The sequence below is a fragment of the Dipodomys merriami genome, unplaced genomic scaffold (assembly GCF_024711535.1).
Source record: "Dipodomys merriami isolate MVZ:Mamm:240054 unplaced genomic scaffold, mDipMer1.0.p SCAF_4, whole genome shotgun sequence".
Classification (NCBI taxonomy): Eukaryota; Metazoa; Chordata; class Mammalia; order Rodentia; family Heteromyidae; genus Dipodomys; species Dipodomys merriami.
In genome coordinates, this window is record NW_027205603.1 from 18,090,613 (window position 1) to 18,104,099 (window position 13,487).

The following is a 13,487-nucleotide window of genomic DNA, read 5'->3' on the forward strand; positions in this document are numbered from 1 at the left end:
AGGAGGTGAAAGCTTGGGGCCTGCCTGGAACCGGAAGTTGAGCCCTTTCTTGAGATCCAGAGCACTGCAGGCTCTGGCACCCTCCCCCCGCCACCACTCCCCCCTTCCTGAGGAGGGAGGGTGGCCAGGCCAGGCCTGTCCACCACCTCTAGGCCCTCCTCCAGCTGTTGGGAGCACGGTGTGTATTGACTCCCCCCAGCTGTTTTCCAGGAATTCTGTGATAGCCATGGACCTCGCCATTTCCAAAGAGACTGACGCCTTCCACCCCCACAAGCAGACGCGGCCTTATGGCATCACCATGGCCCTAGCGCAGTGTCCCCAAGGTAACTGCCCTGCCCCTGGGGACCTGGGGTGGCGGCCAATGTCCTTGGCCTAGAGCTGCAGGCTGACAGCTGACAGCGCAGCATGAGGACATAAAAGTCCTGGGCAGGGTCACAGTGTCTGTGGGCTCAGGGCCAGACAGGCCAGACAGGTACTGGGGCTTGAACTCCGGGCCTTGAGTTCTCACTTGACCTTTCTGCTCAAGGCTGGCGCTCGACCACATGAGCCCCAGCTCCATTTCCAGTCATTATTGTGTCTGTTGTTCCTCTTCCTCCCCTACCCCCTCCTCCTCCTCCTCCTCTTTTTTTTTTTTTTTTGCCAGTTCTGGGGTTTGAACTCAGGGCCTAGTTGCTGTCCCTGAGCTCCTTTTTCTCCTGGCTGGTGCTATACCACTTGAGTTACAGCTCTACTTCTGGCTTTTTTTTCCTGTGATTAATAGGAGATAAGAGTTTCATGACTCTCCTACCTGGTCTGTCTTTGAAGCACAATCCTTAGAGCTCAGCCTCCTGAGCAGCTGGGATTACAGGCGTGAGCCACTGGTGCCCAGTTGTTATGTCTGTTTTAAGATGAGGAAATGAAGGCCATGGCCCAAAGTCACACAGAGGCCACCCAGAGCTACAGGCAGAGGCCTCTTGCCAGGCTGCCTCTTGTGGGTCTGCTTAATCTGCCTTCCCTCCTGATTTGCATCGCTGTGAGGCTGGACTGCCAGCTAGAGAAGGAGGACTTTGTGTTTGAAATTCCAACCCTGTGGATGGGACAAGCAGTATAACACCTGCCTAGGCCCTGAGTTCAAACACCAGGACTACCAAAAAAGAAAGATTGTGAAGGCAAGAGTAGTGGCGCACATCTGTAATCCCAGCCCTCAGCAGGCTGAGGCCGGGGGGATCATGAATCTGAGCTTAGCCTGGCCTCCACAGGAAGATCCTTCCTCATAGACAGAACTCGGGGCTCTGTTACAGTTGGGAGGCCCTCCCTGAGATCTGCTTAGCCTCTGAGTCTGTAGAGCATCCAAGGCAAGAGTCTGAGGCCTTGCCCATCTGCCTTAGTGACAAGGTGACAGACTTAGCACAGTGATCCCCCATTCCCTTGGCTTCTTAGAACCCTGGGTGGGGTTAGTGAGGGGTTAGTCCCTCCCTCTGGACGGCCAGCCTTGGGATCGGGTGGGAGGAGAGGCGGGACTGACGTCTGCTTTCTCTAGGCCACAACTACTGCTCTGTGAACAATGGTGGCTGCACCCACCTCTGCCTGGCCACCCCGGGGAGCAGGACCTGCAGCTGCCCGGACAACACTGTGGGCGTCGACTGTATCGAGCGCAAGTGAAGACGGAGTGCCTTGTCTCCTCACCAAGTGTTTCATGCCACACCCCACGTGAGGACACTTGGTCTGGACCAGAAACTGCCCTGCAGCAGAGAGACCACTAGGCCCAGCCTGGGCCCAACAGCCTTCCCCCACCCCTTCCCATTGGGTGTCCCCGCCCCCACGTGAAGGCTGGACTCCAATGATCACACAAGCTTCTGGAGTCTGGAGTAACGTGATGCACCCGCTCCTGCGTCCTCACACACGCCCCCTCCTGGCTGCCCTCCACGGACCACATGCATCCTTTCCAGTGCCTTCTGGTGCCTTCTGGGCTCAGCCTTTATGCTAACGTACTCACCAGCCCAGTAGCTCAGCATTAGCACCCAGGGCCTGCCTTGACAAGGCAGTGAAGGAGGGCACTACCCTTCCCGGACTCTGTTGGTGCTGGTTTCCCTGTACTCCCAACCTTCTATTCTGTACACCTCCATCCTGCCTGGATCCCTGCCTTGGAATGCCTGGCCTTTCCATTGTGCCCCGCCCTGCCCTGCCCTCCTGATGTCACCCCTCGGGTAGACTATTGGGATTTCAGTGGAATGCTTAGGTTGTTAAAGGCTTAAGTCAAAGAAGGAGGAAGTTAAGTTGTAGCAATGTTAAGATACAGAGGAAGATGTCTGAGCCTAGAGCACCGTTTTTATACAGCTTAAATTATGCCAGACATTACTGAGTGCTTCCCCTTTGCCCAGAGCACCTGCATCTCGGTGTGTGGTGTCCGGTGCCTGCTCTTGGCACCGATGTCCAGCCTCCTCGTGGGGGCCATCCGCAGTGGCCTGCTACCTTGCCCTCCCCACCCCCTCCCCTCCCGGGCCTTGTGTCTGAGAACACTTTCAAACATGAACTTGCTCTTTCATTGACCTCTCTAGCTTGGCCATTGTTGGCAGTTTTTGTTGGCAGTTTTTAAAAAAAATCTAAAGATACAGTCCAGAAAGTTCTAATTGAGCATTTCTCCTGATGCTCTAGACCTTTGCTCATTGGGTTAATTCAGGGGACCGTGTTGGTATGGTCACAGGGGTGTTTCTAGAACTGACCTTTCTGGTTGCTTCCCAGAGTCTTAAGCCAGTGGAGATGGTGGATTGAAAGCTGAGGAGTTTCGGTCAGTAGAATGTGGGGGTGAGAAAGTGGAGAAGCTTTAGTGTGAGCTTCACAGAGAGACTGATGGAGAACAGGGGTGGAAAACCCTGGAGGAAGGAGGGAGGAAATCCTGAAATAACCCCAGAGATGAGCCAGTCCATTGCACTGAAGAATGCTTATGAATGAAGAATTTCCCTGGTTCGGGTGGAGAGCCCCCCTCCACTGCCGCCCCCCCCAGCCCCTCCATCGCCCCTGCTTTGGCCTTTCCCTCCCATGCTCAGGAGGACCTGAGTGCCTGGAAGACAATCTTACCTTACAGGATTGGAAGCTGTTCTGAGAGACAACTGTACCCCCAAGAATCACGAGAGTTGGGGAACATGTGGGTCTTGTATGTAGCCAGCCCCTTGACTTTCACTTTTTTTTGGTATTTATCATTTACATATCAAGCCCTCTATAACAAGTACTGACCCCCATGTGGCTGTTTTTATTCTTGTTACTAGGTTCATCCTAAGATGTTTTACATAAGTTCTGAAGCTGTGGAAACCACTGAAGGTGCTTATTAACTGTCCCTCACATTTATACAGACACCAGGTGATACATCTGTACAAAGAGCAGTGCAGAAATTTTTTTAAATGTTTCAAAGAAAAATCATGTGAATAATTCTGTTTTCAATAGGATTTCATAAACCTAAGTACATAAAAAGAAAATTTTCTTTGTGTTTTTTTAATAGGTGGTGCATGCTTTAACCAGGTGAATAATTAATTGCATGGTATATAAATGGTGGTAGATCCTTGGTAGTCATTGCGTCTGTATCCAAGGGGACCTTGGTTGACAAAAACCCACGAATGCTCGGGGTGCAGAGAGCTCAGCACTGGACTGTGGGTGCTTCATTCATTGTTCCTCATAATGTGCCCCCCCAACTTTAACTAAAGACATGCAATCTTCCAACAAATCTAAAACAATCACTTACGCCTGCTAGACACATTTTACTTTGGGAGATTTATTTCACAAAATGAAAGGAAAGTGTGCCTGCCAGTCATACCCCATCAAAACACAGCTGAGACCCAGCTTCCTCCCATCAGCAGAGCTGTGTAATTACTTTTTTTAAAAATTCTTTTTGTCGTTATTGATCTCTGCACCATCTATATCACCTGTCATCTTCGAATAAGGCGGGCTTACTATTGCACAGTGCTTCCTCTTACCAAGTGCCCTTGGCGAGAGCTGGGTCCTTTTATCTGTCCCCTCCCTGTCTGTGCTATCCACTAGCTGCTGGCCCAGCAAGTCCAGGCTGGCATCTTGCTCTTTGTGGACTTAAGAGCACAGCTCATTCCCTGGTGCCCTTGGGGGGAGAGACTGCGCACTCTGGAGCCAACCCTGTCACCTGTAACCAAACAGCCACAAAGCCACAGGGAACACGTGAAGGTGACCAACGCCTGCTTCCAGAGGCCCCAAAAGCCATATCAACTGCACACCTGCCGTGGCTTTAAGACAAGCTCCAATAACTTGCTCCTAAACAACTTTCAGAATTTCTTCTTTCCCCAATGAAACCAACCTTTTGTTCTCCAGGCACAGCAGAGGCCAAGCTGGCCTATCTGTGTGTCCTGCGATTCAGCGCTTTCTATTTACCTCTCAGCCCTTTACTTTCATGCAAAGCAACGTGTCAGGTGGTGACATATCAAGACACAGCCAGCAAGGGAATTAAAAAAATAATGTTTCAATTATACAAATCTGTGGGAGAGGAAAATGATCATTTGTCACACGTTGCAGAGTACAATGATCCGATCGAGGAGATTAACATTTACACCTCTTAAACATTGAGAACTTTAGATCAACATCCATCCACCAGGTTGTAGGCTCAGTACCCCCTCTCCTCCTCCAAAGCTGCCTCTGTGGACTTAGCACTGAGCAAATCTCCTGTGAGTTAACATTGTTAAGATGGCGCAGATGTTAAGGAAGAGTGAAAAGGCGTAAGGGACAGATCTGAGAGCAGCATCCTAGCTGCTTGTGCTCAGGTGGGCACAGGTGACTTAGAGTGCAGCCGGTGATCTCAGCCTGGTGATTAGTAATTAAATCCAGCCTGTCTTTTCCCAAGACAGTTCCATAACACACCAGCAGAGGGCAGTCGGAGCTGATTAATGCATGAAGTGGGGAGGGAGAAGAAGTAGGCACTCCTAAAACCATCAGCCTTGGATCCTGTCTCTGCCTATAAACACCACTGTGGGTTAAGCTGCCAGCACTGAGTACCTCTTGACGGGGATCAGCTCTGATCTGCAGTATGGAAAGGAAACAGACTGACTTTAAACCATAGGGGCTGAGCTCATGCTGCTCAGGAGCTTTTCTCTAAGCCAACACCACCATAGAATGCGAGCAAGGATTTGGGAGCATCAGGGGCTTTTCCGACGTGATTGTCAACAGCCAGCTCCTGTCTGGCCCTTTGTGTTCTTTGACAGCTCCCTGAGAGCGAATCCAATGAGCCACTGACGACAATTCTGGAGGACAAAAACAATTCTGGGAAAAACCTGCTGGGTTTATTTTATTTTTTGGTCGGTCATGAGACTTGAACTCTGGGCCTGGACACTGTCCTTGAGCTCTTTAGCTCAAGGTGAGCACTCTACCACTTGAGCCACAGTGCCACTTCCAGATTTCTGGTGGTTTATTGGAGATAAGAGTCTCACAGACTTTCCTGCCCCAGCTGGCTTTGAACTGTGATCCTCAGATCTCAGCCTCCTGAATAGCTAGGATTACAGGCATGAACCACCAGCACCTGGCAACAACCTGTTGTGTTCTCACTTAGGAAAGGCCTGGAAGGAGACCCCAACATTCTTAACAGTGGCCCTCTCTGAGGAGGCCAGTGGTGTGGTGGTGATGAGTGAGTAGGATCTGACTTTCCATCTTATGCTGTCCTCTCCTGTTGCTGGAATGTTCTATAAGCAAGCGTTATGGTAACAACGAAAAGAATTTCTGGTTGAGACAGGTGGATTGGAGGTGGGGGGGAGGGGAGGATGGAGGGAGGGGGGAGAACGTTGGCCAAATGCAGAACCTTGAAAACAAGAGAGGGGAAGGAAGCTGCCTGGTTCCCTTTGCTGCAGTAATTCATTGGGTGATTCCACGCTCCAGGGGACAGACCTGTGTGGAATAGGGGAGTGTGCAGACCTGCCCAGGCGCAGGTGGGGGGAGCCAGCCTGCTGCTGTGCCGCTCCCCTTCCCCTTCCCCTAGCTCCCAGGGCTGACCTGAGATTAGGCTGCCAGTCCACCCTGGGGAGTGCTCAGGTCACTCACCGCATCTCTAGGGCTGCGTTACCCATGGCTCTGCGCGCCTTGCTGCAGTTCCTGTGTACAGTTCCTTTGAATGTGACAAAGAGGAAGATGTGGCTGGGATAGAGAGGGTGGGGTGCAGGCCTGGGGTCCTCTGCCCTTTGCCCCCTGGCCAGGGTGCTATGGATGCCCGCAGAAATGGCTCAGCAGGACGGGAGAAACGGCACCTACCTTCCCAGAAGCACTCAGGACGTGGGGGCGCACTGTCAGGCCAGGCCTGGGTGGGGGCTGCAATGGCTGGGCTGTGGGGCCTGGGGCAGGAGGAGAGTCAGGTTATACGTGGCTGTCCAGGCAGCAAGGGCCACAGCAGGTGGCAGGTGGACAAATGTTCTACAGTGCCTTCCAGTGTTGGTCCTGAGGCTGCAGTGAGAGGGCTGTTGTAAACAAGTTTACCTCGTGGTGTGTGTGTGTGTGTGTGTGTGTGTGTGTGTGTGTGTGTGTGTGTGTGTGTGTGTGTGTGTGTGTGTGTGTGTGTGTGTGTGTGTGTGTGTGTGTGTGTGTGTGTGTGTGTGTGTGTGTGTGTGTGTATCCGTACTTGGGCTTGAACTCAAGGCCCAGGCACTGTCCCTTAGCTTTTTTTGCTCAAGGTTGGCACTCTACCACTTTGAGCCACAGCTCCACTTGTGGCTTTTTGGTGGTTAATTGCAGATAAGAGTCTCAGGGACTTACCTGCCCGGGCTGGCTTTGAATTGTGATCCTCAGATCTTATCCTGAGTAGCAAGTGTTGGGAAAATGGAGAAGGGAAAAGGAAGAGGCAGGACTCGATCATCAATAGGCGAGGGCTGCTTGTGGAGGAGCAGCCAGGGGCACAGACCTTCCCACAGGTTTGGAGGTGGTGCCGGAGAGCTGGAACAGGAGCTGGGTTTTTACAGGAGGCAGAGGTGAATGAAAAAGCCACCAGGTCAAGGGAGGTGGGGGCTTTTCGGTTGGGCCCACAATGGGATGTCTACAGCCGGGCTTTGGTGGGTTGCCCTGCCTGCACCTCAAACAAGTTGGCACATGCCTGGGGCTTTGCCTGGCATCTGTACGGGCCTGGGACAATAGGGTGGAGGTCGATCCTTCAGACTCCATCTTTAGACACATAAAATGATCAGGCCAAGAGGGGAGAGGCAAGTCCTTCAGCTAGGATGACGGGTGTGAGCCCACTTTACACTCGGAACATCATCTTTTGTGATGAGAGAACTCTTCTCTTTTTCTTTTTTTGTGAAGGGAGGAAGGATTATTTGGCCACAGGGTGAGAAGCCTGAGGTTTCTGCTTGAGCTGAAACCACCGTGCAGGCTCCTGTCGGCGTGGATGGGCTCGCGGTGGACGGTGAGCAGAAGGAGGGCTACAAAACCTCTCCCCTGGCTGTTCTGAAATCTGTAATCCATTCTTTTTTTATATATTATCATCAGAAAGGTGATATGCAGAGGGATTACAGTTATATAAGTCAGGTAACCAGTACGTTTCTTTCTGGATGGTATCAACCCTTTTCTCACTCTCTCCCACTTAATAATGCATTTTTGAGAACTAAAGTCCCCCTACTGTACAATAGCACCCCAAAACTTGTCTCTCCTCCCCAACTGTAACTTCATATCCATTGATCAACCTCTTCCGTACCCTAGGCTCTGGAAACCACCTTTCTGCTCAATCGCTCTCTTTCTCTCCCTCTCCCCCTCCCCTCCCCTCTCCGGCCCTGCACCGTGTTACTTGGTATTTGAACTCAGGGCTTGAAGTTACTTGTCAAACATTCTACAGTTTGAGCCACACCATTTTAATTTTTCACTTAAGGTCTTCTTTTGCACAAGGCTAGCCTGGGGCCATGTCTTCCCCCCTGCCCTTCCAAAGTAGCTAGGATTACAGGCGTGTACCACTACATACCTGCCTTGCTTTTTTGGGTCTGGTCATGGGGTCTGAACTCTGGGCCTGGGCGCTGTTCCTCAGCTTTTCAGCTCAAGGCTAACGCTCTACCACTTGAGGAACAGCGCCACTTCCAGCTTTTTTTCTTTTTGCTTATGTGGTGCTGAGGAATCGAACCCAGGGCCTCATGCATGCAAGGCAAGCGCTCTACCACTGAGCCACCTTCCCAGCCCCCTGCCTTGTTTTTTGAGACAAAGTCATAACTATTTTTCCTGGGCTGTCTAATTATGATCCTCATCTTTGTTCCCAGTTCCTACCTCTGCTCTCTATTTCTTTAAAATCGATCATTTTAGATCTTACATACAAGTGAGACCTTGTGGTAGTGTTTTGGTTGTCTGGCTTATCTGGCTTAATACAATGCCCTCCACGTTCATCCCTGTTATTACAAATGACTAGCTTTTATTTCTTTATGTGGCTGATTAGTATTCTATTGCATTGCTCCTATATTTATTTATATGTGATGTTTTCACCTGAGTTTTGAGATCACCACAGCCGCAATCCGAGTCCTTCAGTGCTGTGACTTCTGAAACTCTCTTTTTAGGAGAAGCTCTTGCTATGTCCTGGTGATAGAGACACAGAGTCATTCTGCTGCTTTGAGAAGCAAGAAGTTGTAGGTCATATACTTCACCACTTTTCTTGCAGATTTTACAACCCCACTTGGCACTGATGCAAAGAAGAAACTGATCGCTTCCCCATCCAGAGTATGAGACATGCTATAGAATGAGCTCACCATGTCCAAGCACTTTAAAAGCAGGAGAGCACCGGCGCGGGGCATTGGGAATCTGGGTCTGGGCTTGGCGAGGGCTCCCGCTCCCTTTATACGGTATTCTTTTATTCCTCTACTTCTCAGAGGTCCCGGGGGCCTTCTGTAGGAGCAAGGCCCCGTGAAGCCACCCACTGTTAGCGTGATCCTGGGCTCTCCAGGACTCCAGCAGGCGCCCACCCGCTTGCCAGCATGCTGGGCAGGAGAAACCTGGCCCACGCATGCCACCGTGGGCCAGCGCAGTGCCGCTTCCTGAGCTGCTCTCAGTGACAGGGATGTGGTCCTGGGGACAGAGGACATGCGGATTCAGACTTACAGACAGTCCAGAGCGCTAGACTGCCATCCAGCGGCTGCTGAGAAAGGACAGAGCAGGGCTCTCTGGGCCAACTGCCCGCCAGGGCAGCGGGGGTCATCATGGAAAGCCCACGTGGAGCCGTGGCCTGGGCGAGGGGCAGCAGGCCTTGACCACACGGGTGGAACATGACACAGAACGCGCCCACCAAGAAGAAGCCACCTCTGGGCTTCTCCCCAGCAGACAGCAAGCTGCACAGCATCTCTGGGGTGAAAGGTCACCCCGGGCACCTAGCCCTCCACCCGGACCTGGCCAAGTCCACATGGGGCCCACCCTGCCCACCCTGCCCTCTGCCCTCAACACGAATAACAGCTTGAGGGAGCAGACCTCGACCAGGGTGGGAAGCCGACTTCCGGAGTATGCAGCTCTGCCTTTGGCCAGCCTGGATTCCTTGAGATCTGTCCTCACTCCCCTGCTGCTGGCCTCCCCAGTCCTCTGGCCACCTTCTCACAGACAAGGAGGCCCCGCCCACTGCGTGGCCTCTCCCCTGCCAGCCACGGGCAGAAGTGTGTGTGTGTGCATGTACCTGTGTGTGCATGTGATTGTGTATGAGTATGTATGTACCTGTGTGTCTGCATGAGCACAGGTGTGTGCATGCACGTGCGCATGTGCGTGTGTGTGGGTGCTGCCCTGGGGCAGTATCTGGCAGATGGGATGTCAATTCATTCATCTGTCCACACATGGCTCGGGTGCTCAGCCGGGGAGAGGTTGGAGAATGCCAAAACCAGCAGACACTCAGGCACCCCTGACTCCCTGGGGACCCCTCCCCTTCCGCCCTCCAGAGAGCTCCCTGTGCCTCAGCCTGCTTTCTTGTTTTTACAAGGATTTATTCATTTTAATTTAATTACCTCTGTAAGAGCCTGTCCCCAGGCCCAGCCCCCTGATTGCACACCTGTGAGCAATCCCAGCTTGTTGGGAGGCATAGGTAGGAGGATTGTGGTTTGAGCTCCCCTCACCCCCATCTCAAGGAACAAGCCGGCGATGTGGAACACCTCTGTCACCCAGGCAGCACCTCCCTGGAGCTCTGGCCACAGAAAAGCAGGGAGGAGACTGGCGGTCCCCCCCAGGACCAGGCCTGTGGGCCCCCCCCCCCCCCCCCCCGTCTTCCCTCGCTGGTCACAGTCTTTGTGTGTCTGTCACAGTCATGCAGGCGTGGGCGTCACTGCTGTGGGCTTGGAGGGCTGTGGCAGTGGGTTATTTTGGGCCTTTTGAGAGGCCCACTTTCCACAGGAATGGCCGCGGTATTAAGCAGCTGACCTCATTGGAATGGAGCGCAGTTCCATGGTGCTCTCTCCGCCTCTGGGACAGTGAGACATGCTGAAGTCACTCTGAGCTGCATCAGGAGGGGAGAATCAGTCATCAGGAAAAGAGCTCTGGGCTGGGGAGTTGGCCCAGGTGAATGAACGCACCAGGCCCAGTCCAGGCTCTACTCTGCAGCTTGTAATAGCTAAGTACTTGCTGATTGAATGACTGATTTAAAGAAACAGAGAATGTCCTTCAGGGCTGGGCTGGTGGTGCATACCTGTAATCCCAGCAACTTGGGAGACCAAGTAGGAGGATTGTCATCCAGCCCCCAGCAAAAGCCCTTATCTGGAAACGACTGAAAGCAAAGCTGGCTGAGGGTGTGGCTTAAGTGAGGGAGAGCTTGCTTAGCAAGTTTGAGGCCCTGAGTTCAATTCCCACCACCACCACCACCACCACAACTGGCAAAAGAATAAGAAATAGAAAAGACAACTTAAAGGAACATAAATGCATGCCAGGGAGGAAGGAAGGTGGGGATGGAAAGCAACAGAACAAAACTGTTTTCAGGCCCCCAAGTTCTGAGTGTGCTACTCCTTCCCCAAAGGACAGACAAGCCACCAAAGAGAAATAGACAGCATCTTTCTGTGACAAGCAGCTCCTGTGTGCATGCTGGCACACTGAAAGGCCCTCTCGCCCTCCACAGCCACAGATGCATTTGTTTTCTGCCCAATTCTGGGAGAGCTTACAAGGATTTGCGATCTCAGGATGCAAACGGTGCAAATGACAAGATACAGCACTCAGAACTAATTGTTTTAAGGCCCCCAAATTCTGAGAGCTGTACTCCTTCCCCAAAGTGCAGACAAGCCACTGAAGTGGCTTGGGAGTGTTTGGGAGCTCAGGATGCAAATGACAAGGTAGAGTTCTGAGTGTTCAACACCTTCCCCAAAGGACAGACAAGCCACCAGAGAGAAATAGATAGCGTCTTCCTGACACAGGCGTTTCCTGTGTGCATTCTTGAACTGACAAAAGCCCCTCTCACTGTCCAGAGCCACACAGGTCCATTTTTTCCCACCAATCTGGGAGAGCTGATGAGTGTTTGGGAGTTCAGGATGCAAACAACAAGATAGAGCACTCAGAACATTGTTTTAAGGCTCCCAAGTTCTGAGTGATCTACTCTTTCCCCAAAGGACAGACAAACCACCAAAGAGAAATAGCATCTTTCTGACACAAGCAGCATCCTGACACGACCAAATGGCCTCTTGCTGTTCATAGCCACAGGTCCAACTTTTTTTCTGAAGAATTCTGGGAGAGATAACCAGTGTTTGGGAGCTCAGGATGCAAACTAATTTTAAGGCCCCCACGTTCTCAGTGCTCTATGCCTTCCCCAAAGGACAGACAGCCTACCAAAGAGAAATAGCATCTTTCTATTACCAGAAGCTCCTGTCTACATGCTAGCACCGATGAAACCCACTCTCCCTGCCCAGATCCACAGGTAGAATTTTTTTCTGACCAATTCTGGGAAAACTGATGAGAGTGTGGAAATCAGGATGCAAATGACAATCATTCAGAACTTGTGGGCCTTAAAACAAAACTGTTTTAAAGTCTGGAGGTTGTGAGATTTCTACTCCTTCCCAAAGGACAGATAAGCCATCAAAGAGAAATAGATAGCCTCTTTCTGTCACAAGCAGCTCTATGTGCATGCTAGCACTGATGAAAGCCCCTCTCACTGTCCACAACCACAGGATGAATTTTTTTCCCACCCAATTCTGGGAGAGCTGATGAGTGGTGGGAGCTCAGGATGCAAACGACAAGATAGAGCGATGAGAACTTGGGGGCCTTAAATCAAAACTGTTTTAAGGCCTCCAAGTTCTGAGTGCTCCACTCTTCCCAAGGGACTGGCAATCCACCAAAGAGAAATAGACAGCATCTCTCTGACACAAGCAGCTCCTATGTGCTTCCTAGCACCAAGGAAAGCCCCTCTCCCTATCCACAGCCACAGGTAGAATTATTTTTCTGCCAAATTCTTAAAGAGTTGTGAAGTGTTTGGGAGCTCAGGATGCAAACGACAAGATAGAGTGTTCGGAACTTGTTTTAAGGCTCCCAAGTGCTGAGTGCTCTACTCTTCCCAAAACAACAGAGAAGTCACCAAAGAGAAATAGCATCTTTCTGTCACAAGCAGCTCCTGTGTGCATTCTAGCACCAAAGAAAGGCCCTCTCTCGGTCTGCAGCCACAAGTGGAATATTTTTTTCCGCCCAATTCTGAAAGTGCTCACCAGTTTAAAACAATTTTTTTTTTTTGGTGGGTTGTGGAGCTTGAACTCTGGGCTTGGGCGCTGTCCCTCAGCTCTTCAGCTCAAGGTGAGCACTCTACTGCTTGAGCCACAGCACCACTTCTGGTTTTCTAGTGGTTTATTGGTGAGATAAGAGTCTCAAGGGGGCTGGGAAGGTGGCTCAGTGGTAGAGTGCTTGCCTTGCATGCATGAGGCCCTGGGTTCGATTCCTCAGCACCACATAAGCAAAAAGAAAAAAAGCCGGAAGTGGCGCTGTGGCTCATGTGGTAGAGTGCTAGCCTTGAGCTGAAGAGCTGAGGGACAGCGCCCAGGCCCAGAGTTCAGGCCCCATGACTGGACCTCCCCACCAAAAAAAAAAAAAAAGAGTCTCAAGGACTTTCTTGTCTGGGTTGGCTCTGAACCATGATCCTCAGATCTCAGCCTCCTGAGTAGCTAGGATTATAGGCGTGAGCCACAAAATTGTGTTAAGGACCCAAGTTCTGAATGCTCTACTCCTCCAAAGGACAGACAAGCCACCAAAGTGAAATAGAGAGCATCTTTCTGTCACAAGCAGCTCCTGTGTATATGGTAGCACCGACGAAAGCACCTTTCGCTGTCGACAGCCCTGACAGGTCCAATTTTTTTTACACCGAATTCTGGTAGAGCTGATGAGTGTTTGGGAGCTCAGGAGGCAAACGACAAGATAGAGGACTCAGAACTTAAGGGGCTTAAAACAAAATTGTCTTAAGGGCCCCAAGTTCTGAGTGCTCTAGTTCTTCCCCAAAGGACAGACAAGCCACCAAAGAGAAATCAACAGCATCTTTCTGCCACAAGCAGCTCTTGTGTGCATCCTAGCATTGAGGACATCTCCTCTAGCTGTCCACAGCCACAGGTGGAATT

General features: G+C 51.4%; 1 protein-coding gene across 1 annotated transcript in view; it reads left to right on the plus strand.

The window, feature by feature from the left end:
• The window catches only part of Nid1 (nidogen 1), a 51,009-nt gene extending 47,544 nt beyond the window's left edge, over nt 1-3,465 (plus strand). The window contains exons 19-20 of the mRNA XM_069990620.1: nt 211-323; nt 1,520-3,465. Coding sequence (XP_069846721.1) covers nt 211-323; nt 1,520-1,641 — 235 coding nt within the window. The 3' untranslated portion in view covers nt 1,642-3,465. The remainder of the gene's footprint in view (nt 1-210; nt 324-1,519) is intronic.
• The last annotated feature ends 10,022 nt before the right edge of the window (nt 3,466-13,487 follow it).